The 23,442-nt window shown below is 49.4% G+C and overlaps 1 protein-coding gene across 3 annotated transcripts in view; it reads right to left on the bottom strand.

The window, feature by feature from the left end:
- Positions 1 to 21,345, bottom strand: part of KIAA1210 (KIAA1210 ortholog) — a 69,411-nt gene extending 48,066 nt beyond the window's left edge. For 2 of the 3 annotated variants that reach the window (XM_021080193.2, XM_085008273.1), the window contains exon 1: positions 20,835 to 20,970. In XM_021080193.2, coding sequence (XP_020935852.2) covers positions 20,835 to 20,923 — 89 coding nt within the window. In that variant the 5' untranslated portion in view covers positions 20,924 to 20,970. Of the gene's footprint in view, positions 1 to 20,834; positions 20,971 to 21,110 lie in introns of those variants that run through there. The other variant, XM_085008276.1, reaches the window with a different exon arrangement.
- Between the last annotated feature and the right edge of the window lie 2,097 nt (positions 21,346 to 23,442).

A 23,442-nucleotide genomic window follows, 5' to 3' on the forward strand; every position in this document is an offset into this window, starting at 1 on the left:
CCACGGTAACCAAAGCCACAGCTGTGACAATGCCGGATGCTTAACGCACTGAGCTGCCAGGGGACTCACTGGCCAGTTCTTGAAATGCAGCCTTTGGGCGGCCCCTCAGATCACACCACGAGCTTCAGAAGTCCCACCCCTCAAGCCCACCAGTAATCAGAATGCCTGCGACATGGGCAGTCACTGACGGGCCTCGTTCACTTGGCGCGGTGATGCCAGTTCCACCCAGGCTCTGACTGCTTCCATGTACAAATCAGGGCTTTCCAAGGTCCTGGGCATGACTGGGATTTTCACAGCAGGGGTCAGGAGCAGCAGCAGCTCTTAGCTGCCTCGAGGCCATCTGGTTCAGTCTGGAAGGTCTGCTTGCTCACACTCCTGGGTGCAGAGGTATATGCCCTCACAGTATCCTGGACTGCAGGTATCCTCTCCTGGCTTAGAGCCCTGGGTGGGTACCCGCCCGAAGCAGAAACTACTCCAAGGCTTTGGTGGCATGTTATTTGAAAAGACATCTCCAGGGAGTTCCCGTCGTGGCGCAGTGGTTAACGAATCCGACTAGGAACCATGAGGTTGCGGGTTCGGTCCCTGCCCCTGCTCAGTGGGTTAACGATCCGGCGTTGCCGTGAGCTGTGGTGTAAGTTGCAGACGGGGCTCGGATCGCACGTTGCTGTGGCTCTGGCATAGGCCGGCGGCTACAGCTCCGATTCGACCCCTAGCCTGGGAACCTCCATATGCCGCAGAAGCAGCCCAAAGAAATAGCAAAAAAAAAAAAAAAAAAAAAAAAAATGAAAAGACATCTCCAGCAGCCTCTGCAAAGGCAGCCCGAAAATGCCCCGGGGGTGTCAGGAGGAAGACCTGGGAGGGATAGAAGGGCGCTCCTTTCTCCTCCACACCCTCCCCCACAGGCATCTGGTACCAGAACCACAGAGCAGATGCCCAGACACGCTGTAAGGGGACACCTGCTCTAGAAGAACTGTTCTCGGGGCCCTCCTTCCACTCCAGGAGGCCAGAGGGAAATGACAGCCCACTACCCTCTGCTGCCCTACCACAGGGAAGCCCTCTCAACACCCTCAACAGGAATACCTCTCACCACCCTGATCGCCAATCCAGGGAGCAGGCCTTTATCCTGGCAGCCTCAAAAGAATAGGAAAGATCCGCTCCTTATCTTAGAGAAGCAGCAGCCACAGCCACACTGACGGCTGCTTCTTCCCCTCCTCCTCATCTCCCCCTCTCCCCTTCTCCCCCGCTCCCTCCCCCTACCCCCTGCTTCCGCCTCTTCTTTCTTCTGTTTCCTGCTCTGGGCCTTTTCCTCCTCCAGCACTTCCATTTAAAAGGTCTCTGGTTTGCGCCCCGTTCCGCCTTGCCTCCCTCCTCATTGCCCCTCAACCCTGAGATTAAACCAGAAGAAGTGCAGAGAGACCCATCATGCCACCACGAACCCTTTAGATCTTCTGCTGGGGGTAGGGGGTAAAAATGCAAAGAACTTGGCCTCGAAGGTTCTCCCTGCCCTCTCTCTAGCGGTCTCACAGCCTAGCTGATGGGCAGTCCTATTTTGTCTTGACGATCCACCCAGACAATGATGAAAAGCTCTGTTCTTGCACAGTCAGGGCCAAGTCATATCACAACAAATACGCTGAATGAAATTGCTGAGTCCTTACTCTGTGCCGGGCTGACACTGTGTAAATGACTTTAGAGGCATTGTCTCATTGACTCTCCCAAGAGCCCTATGAGGTAAGCCGTATGTTGGTTGTACTCTTTTTAGTCCCATTTTCCGGATGAGGAAACGGAGTCTCGCTGAATTTAGGTAATATGGGCGAGCACATATGAGTGGGACGTTAACAGAGCTGGGATTCAAATCCAGTTTTGGCGGATTTCAGAGCCCATGGCTTGACCACTAACACTCTGCTCTCTCCTTACTTGGCAACCTCTGGTATTGAGCCACCACCTGCTCCTACCTCAAAGAATCTCATGGATCGGCCCGTTATAAGACTTGAAAACAGGATAACCTGCCGGGTCATTATCAGTCCCTAAGATCTTTGCAAAGTTGTGCTGGTTCATTTTAACAATGAAGAGTCCTGCCCCAAATGGCTCACTGCACACGTTTTGTGACAAGAGATCACACAACATGAAAGGGGGTAGGTCAGTAGCATGCGTGGCCAGGCCAAAGTGGGGTACCAGCAAGGGGAGCAGGAAGCATGAGGACCCTGGGAGACTCCAGGAAGGGCCAGGAATGAGTCCGGGGGCCCTGAAGATGGAGTTCACAGCTTCAAGTGTGTGTTGGGTGCCGAGAGTTCTAGACCCAGGCACTCCATCTGCTCTCAAGTCCACCCGCTCTCAAGTCCACCCCAGCAGAGAGTGTCTGAGGCTTTTGATTTTATCCTGTATTTGTTGCAGTTGCTGTTTTTACTGCCCCTCGCAGTCAATAATCCATCAGTTGGGGATGGGAGGAGGGACAAGAAATAGTCAGAGAGGGAGAAAAAGTAAAAAAAGAAGAAAAGAGGGGGTTGGTACGGGGCAGGCTGGGGCTTCTGCGTGGCTGGTTGGATTCCGAGTTGGCAGTGGCTCCCTGGCAGGGGAGGCTGGGGAGATAAAGGAGGAAGCGAACTCAGCCACAAGAATGTGCCCTCAGCCCAAGCAGAACCAGCAGTGACTTTCATGAAGCCAACTGGTAACTTCTGGGTTTCATCTTTTTTTTTTTTTTTTTTTTTTTTTTTGTCTTTTTGCCTTTTCTAGGGCCGCTTCCGTGGCATATGGAGGTTCCCAGGCTAGGGGTTGAATCTGAGCTATAGCCACCGGCCTACACCACAGCCACAGAAATGCGGGATCTGAGCCACGTCTGCAACCTACACTACAGCTCATGGCAAGGCTGGATCCTTAACCCACTGAACAAGGCCAGGGATTGAACCTGCAACCTCATAGCTCCTAGTTGGATTCGTTAACCACTGAGCCATGACGGGAACTCCCTGGGTTTCATCTCAAGGTCTTTCAAGCCCATGGTGTGTGGGCTGGGGAGGCAATCACCTCATGGTAATGATACATAGCCTTTGGTCTCCCAGTTCTGGGGTGAAGTAGCAGGGAGTCTCACAGTGAACTGCATCTCAACAGGGAGCTCATGGGCAGAAGGAGGAGTGATGCCTGACATCTCTAAGGTGCCCTGGCCCACTGAAACAAAAGTGCCTCCAAGAACCTGAGAGACCTGGCCATTCTCAGTCAAGGTCATATTTGGGGGGGGGGGTCTTTATTTTTTTATTTTTTATTTTTTTAAGGCCGCACCCACGGCATATGGAAATTCCCAGGCGAGGGGTAAAACTGGAGCTGCAGCTGCCAGCCTGTGCCACAGCCACAGCAACTCGGGATCCGAGCCAAATCTGCCACCTACACCAAGGCTCACAGCAATGCTGGATCCTTAACCCACTGAGCGAGGCCAGGGATCGAACCCACATCCACATGGATACTAGTTGGGTTCCTAACCCACTGAACCACAACGGGAACTCCTTGGGGGGTTCTTTAAAAACCTCCAATTTCCTTAGCCCTCAACCCCACAGACAACCCTGCTGCAGTGCGAAGAGGCAGCTGCCTACTTGGAGCCACAGGACGAGTTTTCCAAAGGTCCAATCCCCAGACCTTTCCCTCTGTCCATGGTCTAAAACACCCACCATCAGAATCAGAACCCACCACTGCAAGCAGACAACAGTCAGAATGTTATTTCCCAAGGCTTCTCTCTTTGCACCCCAGAGTCTTCGTGCAGACCTACTATGTACTCAGTCCTGTTTTAGGGGCTATGGAGCAATGACAAAACAAAACAGTTAACATTTCCTATGTGCAGAAACTGTTTGAAATGTTTTGCATACACCATCTCATTTAATCCTTAGCCCAATCCTATTTAGTCTCACTCCTCTTCCAACTTGTAGATGAGGAAAATGAAAAGCTAAGTAACTGGGGGGTTACACACAAGTCCATGGTGAGGGCGGGATTTGAACTGGGGTGGTGTATTCCAGAGCCCATTGAGCGCTACGCTAAAACGACCCACGCCCTGAAGACAGAGACAAAAATACACGTGAAAAATTGAGAGCCGCACTTGACTGGGAATCAGAAGGCCTGGATCCTGATTCTGTCTCTGCCCTTCCTACAGCTTGTCCCTCTGGCCTTGACCCAGTCATACCTCCTTCTGCATTTGTAAAATGAGGGGGTGAGACAAACTTGACATGGGTTCTCTTTATTTTACAAGTACTCTTTTTTTTTTTTTTTCTTTTTTGGCCACCCCATGGCATGTGGCGTTCTAGGGCCAGGGATCAGATCTGAGCTACAGTCGTGACCTCATCTGCAGCTGCAGCTACACCAGATCCTTCACCTATTTGCTGTGCAGGGCCAGGGATCGAACCTGCATCCCAGCTCTTCCAAGACGCCGGCAATCCCATTGCTCCACGGCAGGAACTCCAGGTAAGTATTCATTTTAGGAGGAGGACTCGGAGTTCGCTGGCGTTTCAGTGGGTTAAGGATCCGGTGTTACCCCTGATGTGGCTCTGGTTCCTGCTGTGGCATGGAAATTTACACATGCCACAGATGCGGCCAAAAAAAAGATGAGAACTCACAGGCTAACCTCTTGAGTACTGGCTCCATAGAGGAGGTGTCTTCAGGGCTCAAGAGTCACAGCAGTGGAAGCCAGAGTGTGTGGTGCACACATGGGTGGTACGGGGGGCCAGGGAGCAGAAACGAGGCAGAAGGCCAAGGTTAAGCCAGAGGAGTGCGTCCAAAACACGTTACAAAGCTGAGTTGGGCAGAGGGTAGCCAAGCAGGTTAGAAAGCTGAGCTCTAGCTGTAAACGAGGTCAAGGAACAGGGAAGGTGACAGTGAGGAGGAACCGTGGGCTGAAGGATTGGGGGGTGGGAGGCAGTGCAGCCACAGGAGGTCCTGGACAGTGTTTCTGTGGGTGGCTCCATTTAAAGCAGCGAAAGGGACTAGAGGCAACCGCTCAGTGTAGGCTGGAGTCATTATGAAAGGCCTGGGAGCGGAAGCCCACCTTCAGATGGGAGAGGAGAGAAAGGCCCAGACGGCCAAGGGCAGAAAGGAGATGCTCCTGGGTTCACAGAGGCAGAGAGGATCCCGGGGCACAGCGCTCAAGGCATTCTCAAGCTCATTGCCTCCTTCAGGCCCCGTCGCTCCTAGGCAGGGAAGGGAAAGGATTGCCACTTCAAAGAGGTAAATGAGGTGTGCAAAGCTCTTCCCTCTAGAGGATAAGAAAAGTGGCAGCGAGGCCCAGGAGAGCAGAAATCTACAGGCTTCCTTCAGCTTTGAGGTGCAAGAATCCCTAGTCAGAATGGCCTTGGGTCAGGGAGGGGAACAAGCCACCCCGGGAGCTGTGCCCGGGAGGGGCGCTGAAATGGCAGTGCAAGGCGGCTGGCCCCTCTCCTGGCTGGACACTGCTCGAGTCCACTTCAGAGTGAGAAGGAAGCATGCTGCCGGCATCTAAAGACTACACGAAATAATGCATGAAAAAATAGCACAGTGCCTGGTACAAAGTGCGTGCTCAAGAAATAGTATGGGGGATAAATTGGCACTTTGGGATTAACGTATATACACTACTGTATATAAAACATATAAACAACAAGGCCCTACAGTATAGCGCTGGAACTATAGTCAATGTCTGTTCATAACCTATAATGGAAAATAATCTGAAAAAGAACAGCTATATACTGGAGTTTCCATCATGGCACAGCTGAAACGAATCTGGCTAGGAACCATGAGGTTGCGGGTTCCATCCCTGGCCTTGCTCAGTGGTTTAAGGATCCAGCGGTGCCGTGAGCTGTGGTGTACGTCGCAGACATGGCTCGGATCCTGAGTTGCTGTGGCTGTGGTGTAGGCCGGCAGCTATAGCTCTGGCTCAACCCCTAGCCTGGGAACCTCCATATGCCGAGGGGGGCGGCCCTAAAAAGAAAAAAGACAAAAAAAAAAAAAAAAGAACAGATATATATAAATATAGATGTATAACTGAATCCCTTTGCTGTACACCTGAAACTGATAACTTTGTTTTTGTTGTTTTGTCTTTTGTCTTTTCAGGGCCCAACCCACGGCACATGGAGGTTCCCAGGCTAGGGGTCGAATCAGAGCTGTAGCCTCTGGCCTACACCACAGCCACAGCAACCTGGGATCCGAGCCGTGACAGCAACCTGGGATCCGAGCCGTGTCTGCCACCTACACCACAGCTCACGGCAACACCAGATCCCTAATCCACTGAGCAAGGCCAGGGATGGAACCCGCAACCTCATGGCTCCTAGTCGGATTCGTTTCCGCTGCACCATGATGGGAACACCCCTGAAACTGACAACTTTGAAATCAACTACACTTCAATTTTAAAAAAGAAAGAAATAGGAGGGTTTTAAAAACTACTAGTACCAATATGGACAATGGTGTAAGAAATGGGTTGGAGGAGGAAGGCCGGACGTCACCAGCCTGCATAACAATCACTGTTCCTGGGCCCTCACCCCCAGGGATTCTGATTCTTCCACTGGGGCGGGGCCCAGAGATGTGCATGTTCCATAAGCCCCCAGGTAATGCTGAGGTACAGGGTTCAAACACCTGGCTTTAAGGAAACCCCGCTCTATGTCACGTTGACTACTGGGCATGGCTGGAACAGAAAAGCTGATATGCCATAGCAATTGGATGTGCTGGTGAAGAAAAATCAACTTGGGAGTTCCGGCTGTGGCTCAGCGGGTTCCGAGCCCAACTAGTATCCACGAGGATGCAGGTTTGATCCCTGGCCTCGATTGGTGGGTTAAGGATTCAGCGTTGCCATGAGTTGCAGTGTACATCACAGACATGGCTTGGATCCCTTGTTGCTGTGGCTGTGGTGTACACGGGCAGCTGCAGCTCCGATTGGACCCCTAGCCTGAGAACTTCCATATGCCGGAGGTGGGGCCCTAAAAAGAAGAATCAACTTGAACGAGGTCTAGAGAGAACTGTGACCTCAAAGGAAAGTATTTTGTTTTTCTAATGAATGTCTCTAAGACTGGAACCTCCAGTGAGTCCAATAGCAACTTTCGGAGACTTGACACCCCAGCCCTGCTATGAATCAGCTTTGCGGCCTTGGGCACACGGAGTCCTCTCTCTGGGCTGCAGTTTCCTCACCTGGGAAGTAAGGGATTGGGCTAGACTTGGATCTAGGGGTCCTTTTATCCCAGGCATTCCAGGATCCTATGATTCACCGAGACACTCTTTCCAAGTTCCTAGTTCATCCCTAGAGAGGTCAGACTTTGCAGCGGCCCCCTGTAAGCCTTGTTTGAGTTAGCCAACAGGGGTCCAACCTTTAGAAGCCTGTGGATATTTTCAGAAACCTCTCCTACTTTTAGTTTGTTTAGAAAACTAAGCTATTTTTTTCTCATTTAAAAAATGCACAGTGTTTGCAGATTTAACTTCAAATGCCCCATTCATTCTTTCTTCCCCTTCAACAGAAATTAAAAAAAAAATTTTTCAAATCAGAAGTTCATCTCTATCAGAGAATTAACTATCTCATCTCAGAGAGTTTTTTGCATCTCTGAATAAGCAAACAGGCTATTTCTATAAGAAATAAGGTCTTCAGATCATTGACATTTGGCTTCGGGAGCCACAGGCACTAAAGAAACAAACCTTCCTCCCAAGTAAAAGTAAAATCATGTCCTTCAACATTAGGAGATGGAGGTTTAGTGGGGATGGTTTTTTCCCCATCTCATTCCCTTAAAGGACATCTGGCGACCCCCTTCCAAGTATCACAAAATGAATAGTAAACTGATGCAGAAACCACTGTTCATAGGCTTTCTGCAAATTCAGGAGAGTAGACTTTTCCTGCCTCACCCCCTGGGCTCTGCTCAAAATATGACCAGGCAGATATGACTGGGTTCTCAGGACCCTATCTCTTCCCCAACTCCCATGGGGCTCAGAAGACTCTCCCTCTGACTTACTTTCCGCTATTTGTTTTTCGGGACAGTTGGGCTTATGGAAAGGGGAGATCTGGATGCACTAAGGAAGCGGAAGTAACATGACCCACAGTTTATAGGGTGCGCTGGTCCCTGATACATGAGGCTCCGGGGATCGGGATAATGACCTTGTTGATGTAAAAATGTAACGTGACTTTATCCATCATTAGTAGAAATCATTTCTGAAATACAGTGCCTGCCATTTGTTGCTTTTTTTCCTATCTATATCTAGACTTTCTCATGTCTGTATCTCTTCTTTTTCTCTTCTCTTGTTTCCGTTCCTCATTTTGAACATCTAGTGTATATGCTAGAGTAGATAACTGAATTATATTGTTATCATTTGTTGTGTTTGCAACAAAGAACACAGTTCCAAATGTCCAAAGGAGATGACTATAATGGTTTGTTTCTACTTTTAAAAAAAATCAAGTAAGCTGCTTTAACAATATGGGGCCCTTTGTTAATTTTTCCTCATTTAGCCTTGGCCCCAATAGATGAAACTCGTTCCCCTCCCGATCAGGCTCTGAGTTTTTTGAAGGCTTGAACATCACACTTGAATAAAGAGCCCCACAAGCTGTGCGACCTTGGACAAGTCATACAATGTTTTCATGCTCCGGTTTACTTACCCATAAAATGAACCTGTCTGGGGACAGAATTGGGGGGATGGAGGAAGCAGGAAGGGTCAAAGAGGGAGGGCTGTCACAATATCATGTCTTTGTGCAGTACTCTTGACTCTCTGATCCAGCAGTTTCTGAGCAGAAGGTGACATCTGGCATCGCGGCCTTCTGAGGAGGAAGCATGATGTAGCTGCTAAAGGGGATAGGCCGTGGAGCTGGACAATTCTAGGTATGAGTCCTGTCTTGTCAATGATGAGCCTGTGATCTTAGGCAAGTCACTGAACTGTTCAAAAATGAAATTTCCCTATCTGTTTAGTGGGGCCAAGAGTACCTTCAGCCTAGGTTAACTGAGGACTCGTTAACTTAGTAACTATTTGTTGAGCACCTACTATGTGCTACGAAGAGATCAGAATAGTGCTCAAGGAGTTTCCGCTGTGGCGCCATCGATCGTCTCTGCAACGCCAGGATGCATGTTCCATTTCCAGCCTGGCACAGTGGGTTCAAGGATCTGGTGTTGCCACAGCTGCAGCATAGGTGGCCACTGCGACTTGGATCTGATCCTTGGCCCAGGAACTCCATAGGCCGCAGGGCAGCCCCCATCAAAAAAAGAAGAGTGCTCAAAAAAGAGAGGCCTCCCTAAAAAGGGGGGGGGGCTGCTCTCACAGATAGTTTGGAGATGTAACTCATACAAAACTTTTCTTTTTTTTTTTTGCTTTTTTTTTTTTTTTTTTTTTTTTGCTTTTTAGGGCCGCCTCCACGGCACATGGAAGTTCCCAGGCTAGGGGTCCAATTGGAGCTGTAGCCGCTGGCCTACAGCCACAGCAACGCAGGATCCGAACCGCATCTGCAACCTACACCACAGCTCACGGCAACGCCGGAACCCGTGTCCTCATGGTTCCTAGTCGGATTCATTTCCACTGTGCCACGACGGGAACTCCGACAAAGCTCTTGGCATGAGGTGTAGTGCATACTAAGCGCTCCAGACATTATTAGCTTCCCTTCTCCATGGGCAGCCTGTCCCTCCCCTGGCGTCAATGACCAGTGTCCTTCTATGTCTTCATCAGTTTCCCAAAAGTAGGGGATGAGACTTCCTGTGTTATCCACACTCTCTCCAGCAGCCAGCCCCACTGGTGACAAGCAGTGTCATCCAATGACTACCTGTCCCAGGGTCTGGGCCTGTGGCTGCATGAGGGCAAAGCCACCTGCATCCAACCTGATGGCGCGTTAGCCGTCATGGGATCAAGTGGCCACAGATACAGCTTGAGTTTAAATACCAGAGGCCTGGGAAACATACTGTCCCCAGAAAGCCTCTATCTGGGCGCACAGAACATGGTGACTTCCCTCCAGGAAGTCCCAGGCCCAGGCAAGGGCTGCTCAGGCTCCTCCTTTACACTGCATGGGGCCTACCGCAGAGCCCTGTGCTTTATCCTGCAACCCAGTCTGTCCCTAAACAGTTCAGATGGCCCTTCCAGACAGGGCAGTGGCACAGCAGGGAGAATCCTTTCCCCCTTTCCCCTTCTCGAGATCAAAAGATCAAAACTGTGGAGTTCCCATAGTGGCGCAGCGGAAACGAATCCAACTAGGAATCATAAGGTTGCGGGTTCGATCCCTGGCCTCGCTCAGTGGGTTAAGGATCCAGTGTTGCCGTGAGCTGTGGTGCAAGTCGCACACGTGGCTGGGATCTGGTGTTGCTGTGGCTGTGATGTAGGCCGGTGACTACAGCTCTGATTGGACCCCTAGCCTGGGAACCTCCAAATGCCACAGGGGCGGCCCTAAAAAGCACAAAAAAGAAAAAGAAAGAAAGAAACTGTTCTCTCGTGCTACCGGCAGAAAACGCTCATTTTCTATTTCCATCCCAGAAGAACAAAAACAGGATGATGACTCTTTAGTTACTTAAAGGTTGGTCTTTGTCAACATTAGCTGGCAAGGGAACGCTCGTTTACTGACGGCAACCGATGTGCCTGACAGTCACCTGACCGAATCCTCATGACGACGCTGTGAGGAAGGCATCATTATCTCCATTTTACAGGTGAGCACAACTGAGGCCCAGGAAGGCCTGGGTGTACACCTGTGGCCACACAGTGAGGAAGCAGCACTGTGAGGATTCAAGCCCATGCCCGACCCCAAAGCCTCACGATCGTTCCACCGTATGGGGCTGTCAGCGATTGTACGTGTGTATCTCTCAGGCCAGACACCACGGCAGGTGGCTGAGCCCTGGGGCAGCGTGGCCTTTGCAAGCACCATAAGCTGCTGTGAGGGGCCCTTTTCTCTTCCCCGGGGCCAGATGCTCTGCGCCTGCATTAGCAGCCTGGGAGCCAGGCCGGTCCACACACTGCTCTGGTTTCCCAAGGCTAAATGCCAGGCTTCCCTGTATCCTTAAAGTGGTACCTGGGCTCTCCTGCCACATTACTGGCTGGGTGTCAGTCCGAGGAGAGACACTGTGAAGAGCTGCTGCTCTCCAACCAACCTCCCTGATCCAGGCACTCTCATTCCGAATTGAAGGCGGTTCTACCAAGGCAGAACTTCTGCCCTAAACAAAAGCAGAGAGGTCCTGTTGGGGCATGGTGGAAAGGAATCCGACTAGTATCCGTGAGGACTGGGGTTCGATCCCTGGCCTCGCTCAGGGGGTTAAGGATCTGACATTGCTGTGAGCTGTGGTGTGGGTCGCAGACGCGGCTCAGATCCCACGCTGCTGTGGCTCTGGTAAGAAAAAGAATGTATATGGATGTATGGCTGGGTCACTTTGCTGAATAGCAGAAATTGACAGAACATGGTAAATCAACTATAATAAAAATTTTTAAAAAGAGAAAGGAAAACTCAGGCCCCCAAAAGGCATGGGGATACATCTATGGTAATGCTGTAAGGGCTGAGGGTTAGGGCTCTGCCTCTGAAGTGGCCTTTAAATAATATCCCTGGAGTTCCCGTTGTGGCTCAGTGGAGACAAATCTGACTAGTATCCACGAGGACGCAGGTTCGATTCCTGGCCTCCCTCAATAGGTTAAGGATCTGGCACTGCCATGAGCTGTGGTGTAGGTCGCAGACACACCTCGGATCTGGCGTTGCTGTGGCTGTGGCGTAGGCCAGCAGCTGTAGCTCCAATTCAACCCCTAGCCTGGGAACCTCCATATGCCAAGGGTGCGGCCCTAAAAGAGCAAATAAGATAATAAAATAAAATAAAATGATATCCCTGAAGACTCATTTATAAGCCCTGCAGAAGCCCCATTTACACGATGACCATTACAAATCCTGGCAATTATTATTAACATCTTTCAAATGTTTACTGCATTGGGCAGTGTGCTACATGCTTCATTTCTCGTGCATTATTTCATTGGATACCATAATCCTCCGAGGAGCAGGTTCCTTTATTACCCCCTTTTTTACAGATGAGGAAACCGGGGCTCAGAAACTTGGAAGGCATACTCAAGGCCATCAAGGTAGGAAGCAGTAGGTCAGGGACACAACTCCAGTACTGTCTGGTCCCAGAACCACACTCCATTAGACTACAGCACCTCGAAAGCTGAGCCCAATATGGAAGCCACTAGCCACATGTGGCTATTTAACTTGAAATGAATGAAGATGAAATAAAATTTTAAAACTCTGTTTCTTGGAGTTCCTGTCGTGGCTCAACGGAAATGAATCCGACTAGCATCCATGAGGACGCAGGTTCGATCCCTGGCCTCACTCAGTGGGTTCAGGATCCGGCGTTGCCGTGAGCTGTGGTGTAGGTTGCAGACGCGGCTCAGATCTGGCGTTGCTTAGGCTGTGGCGTAGGCCAGTGGCTACAGCTCCAATTCAGCCCCTAGCCTGGGAACATCCATATGCTGAGGGTGGGGTCCTAAAAAAAGACCCCCCCAAAAAAACTCCGCTTCTAGATCACATTAGCTGCACCACAAGTGTTCATAGTCACACAACAGCACAGAGAGAGAACACTTCCATCACGACAGAAACTTCCATTGGATAGCCCTGCTCTCCACGCTGAAGGGTGGTCCTCCTTAGACTTCTACTTTGGTAAAATGTTATTAATTGAAGGCAAGCTTTCCCAGTCTGGACCCTTATTGACATTTGGGGCTGGAGAATTCTTTGTTGCAGGGGCCTCAGGTGCATTGCAGGCTGTTGGGCAGCATTCCTGGCCTCTACCCACTAGGTGGCAGTAGCACACCTTCCCCTTAGTTTGGACAACAGAACATGTCTTCAGATATTGTCAACCGTCCCCTGGGGGAGGAAAAAATTGTTTCCCACACCTCTGCTGAGAACCTCTGGGTTAAGGTTAGCCTGTGCGTTTGAAGCAATCAATGGCAAATCTTATCAACCCCGTGACTTGGCCTCCTGAATACAAGCCATTTCCCTGAAACTCATTTCTTTCTAGTGAATCACAGTCTACAGTAATTGGGACTGAATGAGTGGTTTTAAAAAGCTAAGAAAGATTTCACGAAAGAGGAAAATCATTTAAGACAGCAGGACGAGGGTGAAGATGCTAAGAAGGGGTCACTGCAAGGTATTGCACAATTAGTTCCTCAAATTTGCTATCCGTTAACCATAACTATGAAATTGCAAGGGAAGGATAAAAAATGAATTGACTTGAAAAGCTAAAGGAATATGAGTTTTCAGAGATCTCACCGTGGCACAGTGGGTTAAGAATCTGACTGCAGTGGCTCAGGTTTCTGCAGAGGCATGGGTTCGATCCCCAGCCCAGTGCAGTGGGTTAAAGGATGTGGCATTGTTACAGCTGTGGGCGTAGGTCACAATTGCAGCTCGTATTCACTCCCTGGCCCGGGAACTTCTATATGCCGTGGGTGCAGCCATTAAAAAAAGGAAAAAAAAAAGAAAAAAAAATATGATCTTTCAAAGGATTCAAAAGAAACTAGTGTAAACACACAAAATGCTAAAATTCGGGTTACTGATGAAATAATATACTTGGCCAGATTTTTCATCCATTCCCAAGGAAACTAAATGTCCCTACAACGAATGGAACACTCCTTAGAAAGCTGCTAAAGACGAAATGGAACCTGCCAACCACATCTTCAGAGAAATCTCCAAAAGGTTTTGTTTTTTTTTTTGTTTTTGTTTTTTTTTAGGGCCTCTCCTGAGGCATGTGGATGTTCCCGGGCTAGCCACCTCTTAACCTACTGAGCCCACTGAGTGAGGCCAGGGATCGAACCCGAGTCCTCATGGACACTAGTCGAGTTCATTACTGCTGAGCCACAACAGGAACTCCTCCAAAAGGTTTTAAAACCATTCCCTCCTAAATGAATTTTCACAAAGAGTTAAATATTTTAACGACGTTATAGTCAAAGGAGACAACGTTTTGGCCAACTGGTAAATATGGCAAGTAGTTTATTCAAGAACTTTCCAGAAAGCTGGCTTCCCTGGGACCACTCCACAGTGTTCATGAGTGAACGGCAGATGCTACAGGGTGAGTGCAGGTCAGCAAAATGCAATAGCCAGTCTGGGCTCCTTGCTGGGAGAACTGGAGTTAATTAGCTTTTCTTCTAAGATGAGAAGAAGAAAAAGCAACAGAAAGGAAGGAGAGAAGGAAGCGAAGTGCCACAGGGATCTCTAAGGACCACATGAAACACTCTTAATTCCAGGAGGGAGCGGAGGCTGGGTCTGGGCTGGCAGGCTGAGCAAGGGCAGCCACGTGTACATTTCCGGTGCTCTCTGCTAGTCCGTATTCGCCTTCCCCAACTGGAAGGTCAAATGGGGCCAAGCTTCAGGTTAATCAGAGCCCCCTGGGTGCAGGTCAGCCTCAGGATCGGGAAGGGAGGGGAGACATCGCCGCGACAGTCAGCCAATGGAGGGACCCAGGGGAGAGTCTCCCCCAGCATCTGGGTGCCAGGGGGCTACCCAGGGCCAAGAAAGAACGCATGGGGCCCCTGAACACCAACAACTGGAATTCTGAAAAAGTCAAGAAGTATGGCCCCTAATCTCCAACAGCAGCCTACACTGCTTGGGGGGCAGCAGAGAAGTTTTGGAGCCAAGGGGTGAAAACAGGCACATCAATCACGATAGTTCTTCTCTGGTAGGGGGTCAGGTGCCAGGGGCAGAAGCGCTCAGCCTCACCCTCTTGAATCCTGCTCATAGAATGGGAAAGGCTGGTCACGTTAGGGACTCACCAACCTGCAACCCCCCCCAGATGACTCCCAAGCATCCGAGTGACACAAATGCATCCAAGTCGTATCAAAACACACATCATCAGGAATCATCCATCCATGCCCGCTAACCTATGAGCCACAGGTCAGTCTCACCCAGAGCCAGCCCCTGGGTCACAGGACGGCGATGGATTCACCAAGGGAGTCCACAACCTGGGAAGCCAGAGGCTGGGAGAGGAGGACAAGGTTCAGGCCCAGAACACCTGGAGAGGGAAGGGGCTGGAGATGAGAGAGGGTGAGTGACAGGAGAGGTTGGGGTTGCCAAAACCAAAGCTGCCCTAGCTCACCATTTTGCCTTGGGCCAAATCAAGCTCTGCAGCAGCTCAGCGAGGGGCCACAGTATCCCGTGATACAGGCTTTTGGTCCTTTGCTCAGAGGATGATCTATTCTCTAACCCAGGCCGTATGGCTCTACACCGGAAGATGGGGTACCCAGGACGCTAACTTTACAATTGTCATTGATGGTGTGACCCGAGAAGAATCACTCAGCATCTCTGGGGTCTAGTTTCCTCTCCCTTAAAACAAAGACATTTTCACCCATGCCACCCCGTTACAGGATTTGGTCTGGTTAAGGAAGTTCGTGTGCTTTTCCTCCAGCTCCTCATGCACCTGCACGAAACGGTCTCCCATAATTCAAGACTCCTACCATTTTCTCCCTTCTACCAATAAGCACATTCACGGATCCCTCAACAATTGGCCTGTCACCTGCTGTCATTCTCTGTCTATGAAAAGAACAGAATTTAATAGCTAGTTAGCTGAAGCAAGAGCTATATCTAACAAGAACTTGCTCTGATTCTAAACACCAAGGGGCCAGTGGGACTGGTGGCATTTCGTCCAGCCTGCGAGGATGTGGATGGCTCTGAATATACTCACTTCCACCACCAGCCAATGAGCCCCAGTGCATATCATAAACCTGTCTACCTGCATATAAAATCTAGAATGCACCTGCGATCTGCAGAGGAAACTGACCCAATCCTGTGTTTCCACCCAAATTCAACCTTCGAAGCCAACTGGGCTCCCTTGAAAGGGCGCAGCCCTCCTGAGGTGGCCAAGCTGTGATTCCGGGAAACTCCTGTGGGAGTGTGGGGGGATGGAGGGTGGAAGAAAACCCAAGGCTCCCAGGGGAAGCCATGAATTTTCCAGCAGCCCAATTTTCCTCTCGGTCTCCCTCTCCCACTACCCCTGGAGCCCTTGAAAAAGCTCAGAGAAGAGACCCTAACACCACCTCAGATAACTGGGATAATAATGCATATGGTACAGCTTGAAACAAATTTTGAAAATTAAGACTGCTCTTTAATTTCCTTGATTAATGCTTTACAGTTCTCAGCATATAAATTTTTCACCTCCTTGATCAGGCTTATTCCTAGATATTTAATTCTTTTGGGTGCAATTTTAAAAGGTATTGCATTTTTTATATTCCTTTTCTAATATTTCATTGTTAGTATACAGAAATGCAACTGATTTCTGAATGTTAATCTTGTATCCTCTTACTTTGCTGAATTCGTTGAGCACTTTGAGTAGTTTTTGTGTGGAGTCCTTAGGGTTTTCTATATATAGTATCATGTCATCTGCACAGAGTGACAATTTTACCTCTTCTCTTGGTACAACCACTATGGAAAACTAAATACAGAACTACCTTATGACCCAGCAATCCCCTCTGGGCATATATCCAGACAAAACTTTCCTTGAAAAAGACACATGCACCCATATGTTCTATGCAGCACTATTCACAATAGCCAAGACATGGAAACAACCTAAATGTCCATCGACAGATGAATGGATTAAGAAGATGTGGTGTATATACACAATGGAATACTACTCAGCCATAAAAAGAAAAAAATAATGCCATTTCCAGCAACATGGATGGAACTAGAGATTGTCATGCTAAGTGAAGTAAGGCAGAAAGAGAAAGACAAATGCCATATGATGTAACTTATATGTGGAATCTAATCTACAGCACAAATGAACCTATCCACAGAACAGAAACAAACTCATGGACATAGAGGACAGACTTGTGGTTGCCAAGGGGGAGGGAGTGGAAGGACTGGGAGTTTGGGGTTAGTAGATGCAAACTATTGCCTTTGGAATGGATAAGCAATGAAATCCTGCTGTATAGCACAGGGAACTATATCCAGTCACTTGTGACGGAACATAATGGAGGATATGAGAATAAGACTGTGTATATTCGTGTGTGTGTGTGTGTGTGTGTGTGTGTGTGTGTGTGTGTGTGTAACTGGGTTATTTTGCTGTACAGCAGAAATTAACAGAACATTGTAAATCAACTACAATAAAACATTTTTTAAAAAAAGCAAAAAAAAAGTGAACCCAGGGAGTTCCCCTTGAGGCTCATCGGTAACAAACCCAATTAGTATCCATGAGGACACGGGTTTGATACCTGGCCTCAACAGGTGGATTAAGGATCCGGCGTTGCCTTGAGCTATGGTGGAGGTGGTAGATGTGACTTGGATCCCACATTGCTGTGGCTGTGGTGTAGGCCAGTGGCTACAGCTTGATTCAACCCCTAGGCTGGTAACTTCCATATGCCGCAGGTGCTGCCCTAAATAGACCAAAAAAAAAAAAAAAAAAAAAAAAAAAGTGAACCCAAAGCGCAGAAGACATAGTGTGGATATACTTAACACTACTGAACTCAACACTTAAAAATGGCAAATTTTGTTATGTGCATTTTGTCACAATTTTAAAAAGAACAAAAGAAAAACATCATAATTTCATCTCCCAGAGAAAACAGCTTTTTCCCCCAGGGATATTTCTCTGTATTAATACACTGAATGTACTAATTTCTTTCTTTCTTTCTTTCTTTCTTTTTTTTTGTCTTTCTGTCTTTTTAGGGCCACACCCATGGCACATGGAGGTTCCCAGGCTAGGGGTCAAATCGGAGTTGCAGCTTCCGGCCTACACCACAGCCATAGAAATGCCAGATCCGAGCCGCATCTGCGACCTACACCACAGCCCATGGCAACGCTGGATCCTTAACCCACTGAGCAAGGCCAGGGATTGAACCTGCAACCTCATGGTTCCAAGTCGGATTCATTTCCGCTGCACCACAATGGGAACTCTCTGAATGAATGTACTAATTTCTTAAAAGAAAGAAAGAGAGAGAGAGAGAGAGAGAAAATTAAAACAACTCAGAAAAATCAAGGTGATTTTCTCCACTCACCCAAATTCTGCTCTCTGCTTCACTTCCCTTCTCCTCATCTCTCTCCCACTTCTGGCCCCAGGCTCTCCTACCTGGTCCTTTTTTTTTTTTTTTTTTTTTTTTTTGCTATTTCTTTGGGCCGCTTCCGTGGCATGTGGAGGTTCCCAGGCTAGGGGTCTGATCGGAGCTGTAGCCGCTGGCCTACGCCAGAGCCACAGCAACGCAGGATCCGAGCCACGTCTGCAACCTACACCACAGCTCATGGCAACGCCGGATCGTTAACCCACTGAGCAAGGGCAGGGACCGAACCCGCAACCTCATGGTTCCTAGTCGGATTCGTTAACCACTGCGCCACGATGGGAACTCCCTACCTGGTCCTTTATATTCTGTCCTACTGGGCCTATGCCTCCCATCCCACCTCCTGCAAACTACCCATTGACTGGGCTGACCACTCCCCAAAAAGGCAAGCTCTTCAAGGGCATCTTGGCTCAGTCAACAACATTCCTTCAACAAATATTGGTGCCAGGCACTGTGCTCGCCTGGCTCCAAGAAAGGAAAGCAAACGTTTCTTCCACGATGCTCCAGAGCAGATGCACAATATTTTGAATATTCTCAGTCTCCGTAACTTTTAGGTCCCATGAGAGACTCCAAGCCTCTTATTTACAGAAGCCTTGAGTCCTTAATCTCTTCAAATGCCCTCTAATCATTTCTCCTGTTCCTTCAGGCCAGATCCAATAAACCACCGTATGAGCTTGGACCTTTAACGATGGCTACAGGAAGAGGCCATTTGGTCCGCTGAGTTTCCCCTTCTCCCCCCAAAGACCTCAGGCTGCCCCAGACCCCCTGCATGGAAAGCAAACATTAGGATGCAGGGACCTGAGACGGGCCCCTGTGCATTTGCAAGCAGGAGCATCTAATAGGAGCCAGCACTGAGCCCCAGGGAGGAGGGGCTGGCACACCCACCTGGAAGGAATAACAGTGCCATTATCATCTTGCACTGTAATGGCCATGACCTCCCTCGTTTTCCCAAAGCCCTGTCATCTGGTGCTGCACCAAGTTACGCAGAGAAAGCCTTGTAATTTCCACAGCATCCATCCGAGGCCATAGGCAGAGGTCACAATAGTGAGGTGAGCCTGGGAGCTGGGGTGATAAAATAGTCACAAGCACACTTTTCAAGTTTCAAGAGTCCAGGCCCATTCCCCACAGGGAAGAGGGAGAGCTCACTCTGGTACTGATCTTAAAGCAGCAGAAGGGGGCAGCTTCCCACTCACACCTCCAATGCCTCAGTCACCTGTTTTTGGCACCTCGAATGGAGTGCCACTAAAAATCACATGGCAGGCCAGAGGCTGCCAGTCCCTGTCTACACAGTGCCTTTCCCTGAGGGCAGGTGAACCTGTGCAACCCTGACTATCAGAGACCAGCAATGAGTGAGGTGGAGTGTTCCCTTCAAGAATGAAAATGGGGAGTTCCGGCCGTGGCGCAGCGGAAACAAATCCGACTAGGAACCATGAGGTTTCAGGTTCGATCCCTGGCCTCGATCAGTGGGTTAAGGATCCAGTGTTGCTGTGGCTATGATGTAGGCCAGTGACTACAGCTCCGATTAGACCCCTAGCCTGGGAACCTCCATATACTGAGGGTGAGGCCCTAGAAAAGACAAAAGACGGGGGAGGAATGAAAATGGAAAATAATCGCACACCCACTAACTAACCTTACGACTAGATCCAATTTGCTGAAAATCTTCTTCCTGTTGTCCCTGCTTAAAATATGCACGCACAACATCCGAAAACACCTCTGTGGATACGTAGTGAAAATAAACTGCTTGGCGCTAACGCCACATCAAATAACTTTGGGTTGCACAGCTTGGAACAAATTTAGACAATTAAGACACCTCAGAAAATTTGAGGTGATTTTCTCCACTCACCCAATTCCCCTCTCTCTTTCCATCCCCCTCCTCCTTCCCCTCCTCCCTCTCCCTTTTCTTAGCCCAGCGTCCCCCACCACCAGATCTTTAGTTTCCGTCGTGCTGGCTGCTGAGGAGTGCCAGAAACAAATGTTTCGGTGTAACTGAAACACATGATTTAAAGGAATTGTTAACCGCGAGCGTTATTTTAATGGTGGCCCTAATCAATGAAATTAGCCTTGTAAAATCCGAATCGGCGGGGCGCTCGATTTTAAGAGGAGATGGGCTAGGTTTCTCAATATGTGCAAGTTGGAACCTACACCTTTGCCCCCAGTCTCTCTCCCCAGCACGCCTATTATATAAACATCCTTCTCAGCCCCTTCAGCCATTTCTTACAAAGTCTGGCAGAGCCAAGGCCCAGGAACGTCAAAAAGGACCCTTGCACCAAGAGGTCCGGCAGCACGATGCGCAGGAAAAGAAACCTCGGGAATAACTAGGTATTCCACGTTAGTCGAGGCGGCTCGGCTAAATTTTCGCTTTAGTGCCTCCCTCTTTGCCTTGGCAAGTAAATTAATCAACAACCGCAACGGCCCTAGGAAGCCGCCCCGCCCTTCCCGGCCCGGCCCTGGGACTCAGGTGAATCAGGTAAGGATGGCTGCAGGAAGGTTAAAGCCTCCAAGTCCGGAGCTTCAGGGTCCAGCCGCCCCTCCCCGCCCCGCCCGGCTCCGCTCGCTCCCGGCCCGGCCCCCGCCCACCGAGTCCTGGAAGCGCGCGCCCCGCGCCCCGCCGCCGCATTCCCACGCACGCGCAAGCGCATACGCGCGCGCGCACACCTGCGCGAGCCCTCCCGGGAGCGTGCGGCACCCCCCCCAGGCGGGCGCGCGGCTGCGAGTTCGAGCCTCAGAGGCGGCGTGTTGCCCACCGCGCGCCGTCGGCTCTCTCGCGGGTGGCTTTTCTCTTCGCGGCGGGCTCCGGGCTGCGGCAGGAAGAGGTGCCCGCCTCGGCGTCCAGCGCTCTGCCACTCTCCACTCTGCGTAGTGCAGTCGCAGCGCTTACTGAGCCCACCACTTACTGTGGAGTCTTCAGACAAACGTAAAACCCCGCCATGGTGCCTCCGAGGGAGCCGGCGACCGGTTTCGCGCCCTGACGGCTAGGGAGCATAGGAGCCCGCGCTCTGGGCCTGCCCGTGGGGGCTGCCACGTGGGGGCGGCTCCGCACGCCGTGTGCGCACACGCACGCAGCCCCAAAACCGCCGGCAGATGCAATCACCAGCCAGATAAAGTTTCTTCTGGGAGGCCTCTCCTTGTCTTCTGAACTAGGTCCAAAAAGGGCCGAGCTTGTGACTTACACGGTTAGGAACTGTTAACTCTCCCTTTTTCCTCTGCCTCCAACTTGCCGCGACCACAGCATCCTTAAGTGCAAAATAGCAGATGCTCTTTCTTAGCCTCTTTGTGTCCCTGCAGAGCTGATGAGGCTGAGGAGTGACTTGGAGGGGATGCCCTGAGGAGTTAGAGACTTTGACCCAGGCGGGGAAGGACACTCAACAGCGTTGGAAAGGAAATGTAAAGAAGTCGATTTCTGGCACTTTAGACTCTGCAGGCTGAGGGGAGGGAGAGACAGAGGAGGGGGAGAGAGAGCGGAAGCCCCAAAGGGAATTTAAAGAGCAAGGCCGCAAGCATTCCCACCTCAGCTTGAACACTGTGTTTGACCAGATTGTTCTTGTTTAATCCTGAGGGAATTGATTTACTCCCTAAGCAAATCTGGTGTCACAAACAACAAGTGCAAGAACGTCTTTGAAGTTGTGTGATCTCAAGAGATGCCCGTGAGATGAAAGTGCTCCCAGAAGGTTGCATATGCGAGGTGGATCCCAGTTAGAACGCGGTTCATGTCACATGGATTCAGAGGTATTACTGATCAGATTGTGTCTGCAGAAAACCGAAAGGTCTGGAGAGTGCAAAAGTGGGACCTAGTGCCGGCCACCTGGAAGGTCCGGTGGGGCATCTCTCCCAATCCCAGTCCCATGAAGGGGTGGCCTTGCCCTGGTATCTGAGACTCAGAGATTTGCAGTATTTCCCCTTTTGAAGTGCCCAGTAAAAGCGTGAAAAGCAAAGCAGACGCAGATGCAGGCTTTTGGCTTCTTAAAATTGCTGAGAGAAATCAAGGATTTTAAAAGGTCAAGATTTCTTCTCTGCGTGCATGCAGGGAGGTCATTAAGCATTGAAAGACTGGGGCTAATCTGACAGCTCTTCTAAGTCCGGGTTCCCAGAATAAAAGGAAAGAAGAAAGCCAGATCAGAGCCCCTCAGGGGGTCTTGGCCCATCTGTAGCAGAAGGCCTGCTTTCTCCTTCAGTCCGATGTGGGCAACACCTCGCTTCTGGAATCTCATTGGGTGAGTAGACTGGGGCCTCTGGAGCAGGGCAGTTGGTGGAACCCTCTCTTCTTAACTTGGGGATGGGGGACACAAGTGACTAGATTTATTTTGTGGATGCTGAATCCTGGCCTGTGGCTAAAATTTCTAGCTAGAATTCCTTTTTAGCTGGAATTCGTGGTCAATTTTCTCTTATTCATGTGTGGCTTACCCACTTAGTGGATTTTCTGCTATTGTGTTTTACTTCAGGAACAACTTCTGGGGTAGCTCCCCCAGTTGAAATGTCCAGGGGTGGTTGGAAAAGACCGATTTTAATATTGGCCAGAGAAGAAACGAATTAGGAAGGCAGATCTGTGTCTTTCCCCTCTCACCCAAATAGAACACACTTGAAAACCACAGAATTTGGTTTCTTGGTTATGCATAATTAGTGATCATTTGGCCAACTCGTTTCTTCCATTGCCGTGAATAATTAAGAGTAGAGGATCCACAGCAAATCCAACCTGTAACTCCCAGACTCGCACTGATGGCTCCTTCTGCTGAACTCTCACAGAACTTGTGGTTAGTGCTCTGGAGTCAGAGCAGGTTCCAATGTGATAACTGCGTTGGCATTTTGTGGAGAAATGTCCTTGTTTTTAGGAGATACATGCTGAAGTATTTAGAGGTGAAGTGTAATGAGGTCTGAAATTTCTGCTCAAATAGTTCAGCAAAAAATGTGTTGGGGTGTGTGTGTGGGGGGGGGGGTGGATAGGGACAGACACAGAGAGAGGAAATGAGAAAGCCTGTTAAAATATTAACAGTTGGTGAATCTAGGTGACGTGTATCAATCTTTGTTATACTATTCTTTCAACTTTTGTAACTCTGAAGTGCTTTCAAAATTAAAAGTTGGGGACAACGTCTTAGCTCTGACTGCCTTTATCAAATATGTAGCAGCCAATGATTTATTCTTTGTAAATCTGAGTTCCCTCAGCTCTAAATGGAGCTATTAAAAGAATGTACCCCCATGGAGTTAAGAGGGTTAAAATGAGATAAATAAAATGCACTAAGTATGGTGCCCCTTTCTTAGGAAGGTCTCAGTAACTGAGCGGAAATTGCTATTATCACTGCATTGTCATGTAGCATTTGAATATATGCTGTCTTTTGTTGTTGTTAAGGTGTTTCAAATGTATATATCCTATTGCTTTAGCTTTGATTTTAAGCCTTGGGGGCAAGACACATTTTTCACATTTTTTCTCGTATCTACCGTAGTAGTTGGCACAACACTTTGTGAATCATACATAGTGAACAGAATGCCTTGTCGAGTTGACTTGGAGGT

The sequence above is a fragment of the Sus scrofa genome, chromosome X (assembly GCF_054392235.1).
Source record: "Sus scrofa isolate SSC_HxYL_T2T_F1_AM1 chromosome X, Sscrofa_HxYL_maternal_Yorkshire_Landrace_v2.0, whole genome shotgun sequence".
NCBI lineage: Eukaryota > Metazoa > Chordata > Mammalia > Artiodactyla > Suidae > Sus > Sus scrofa.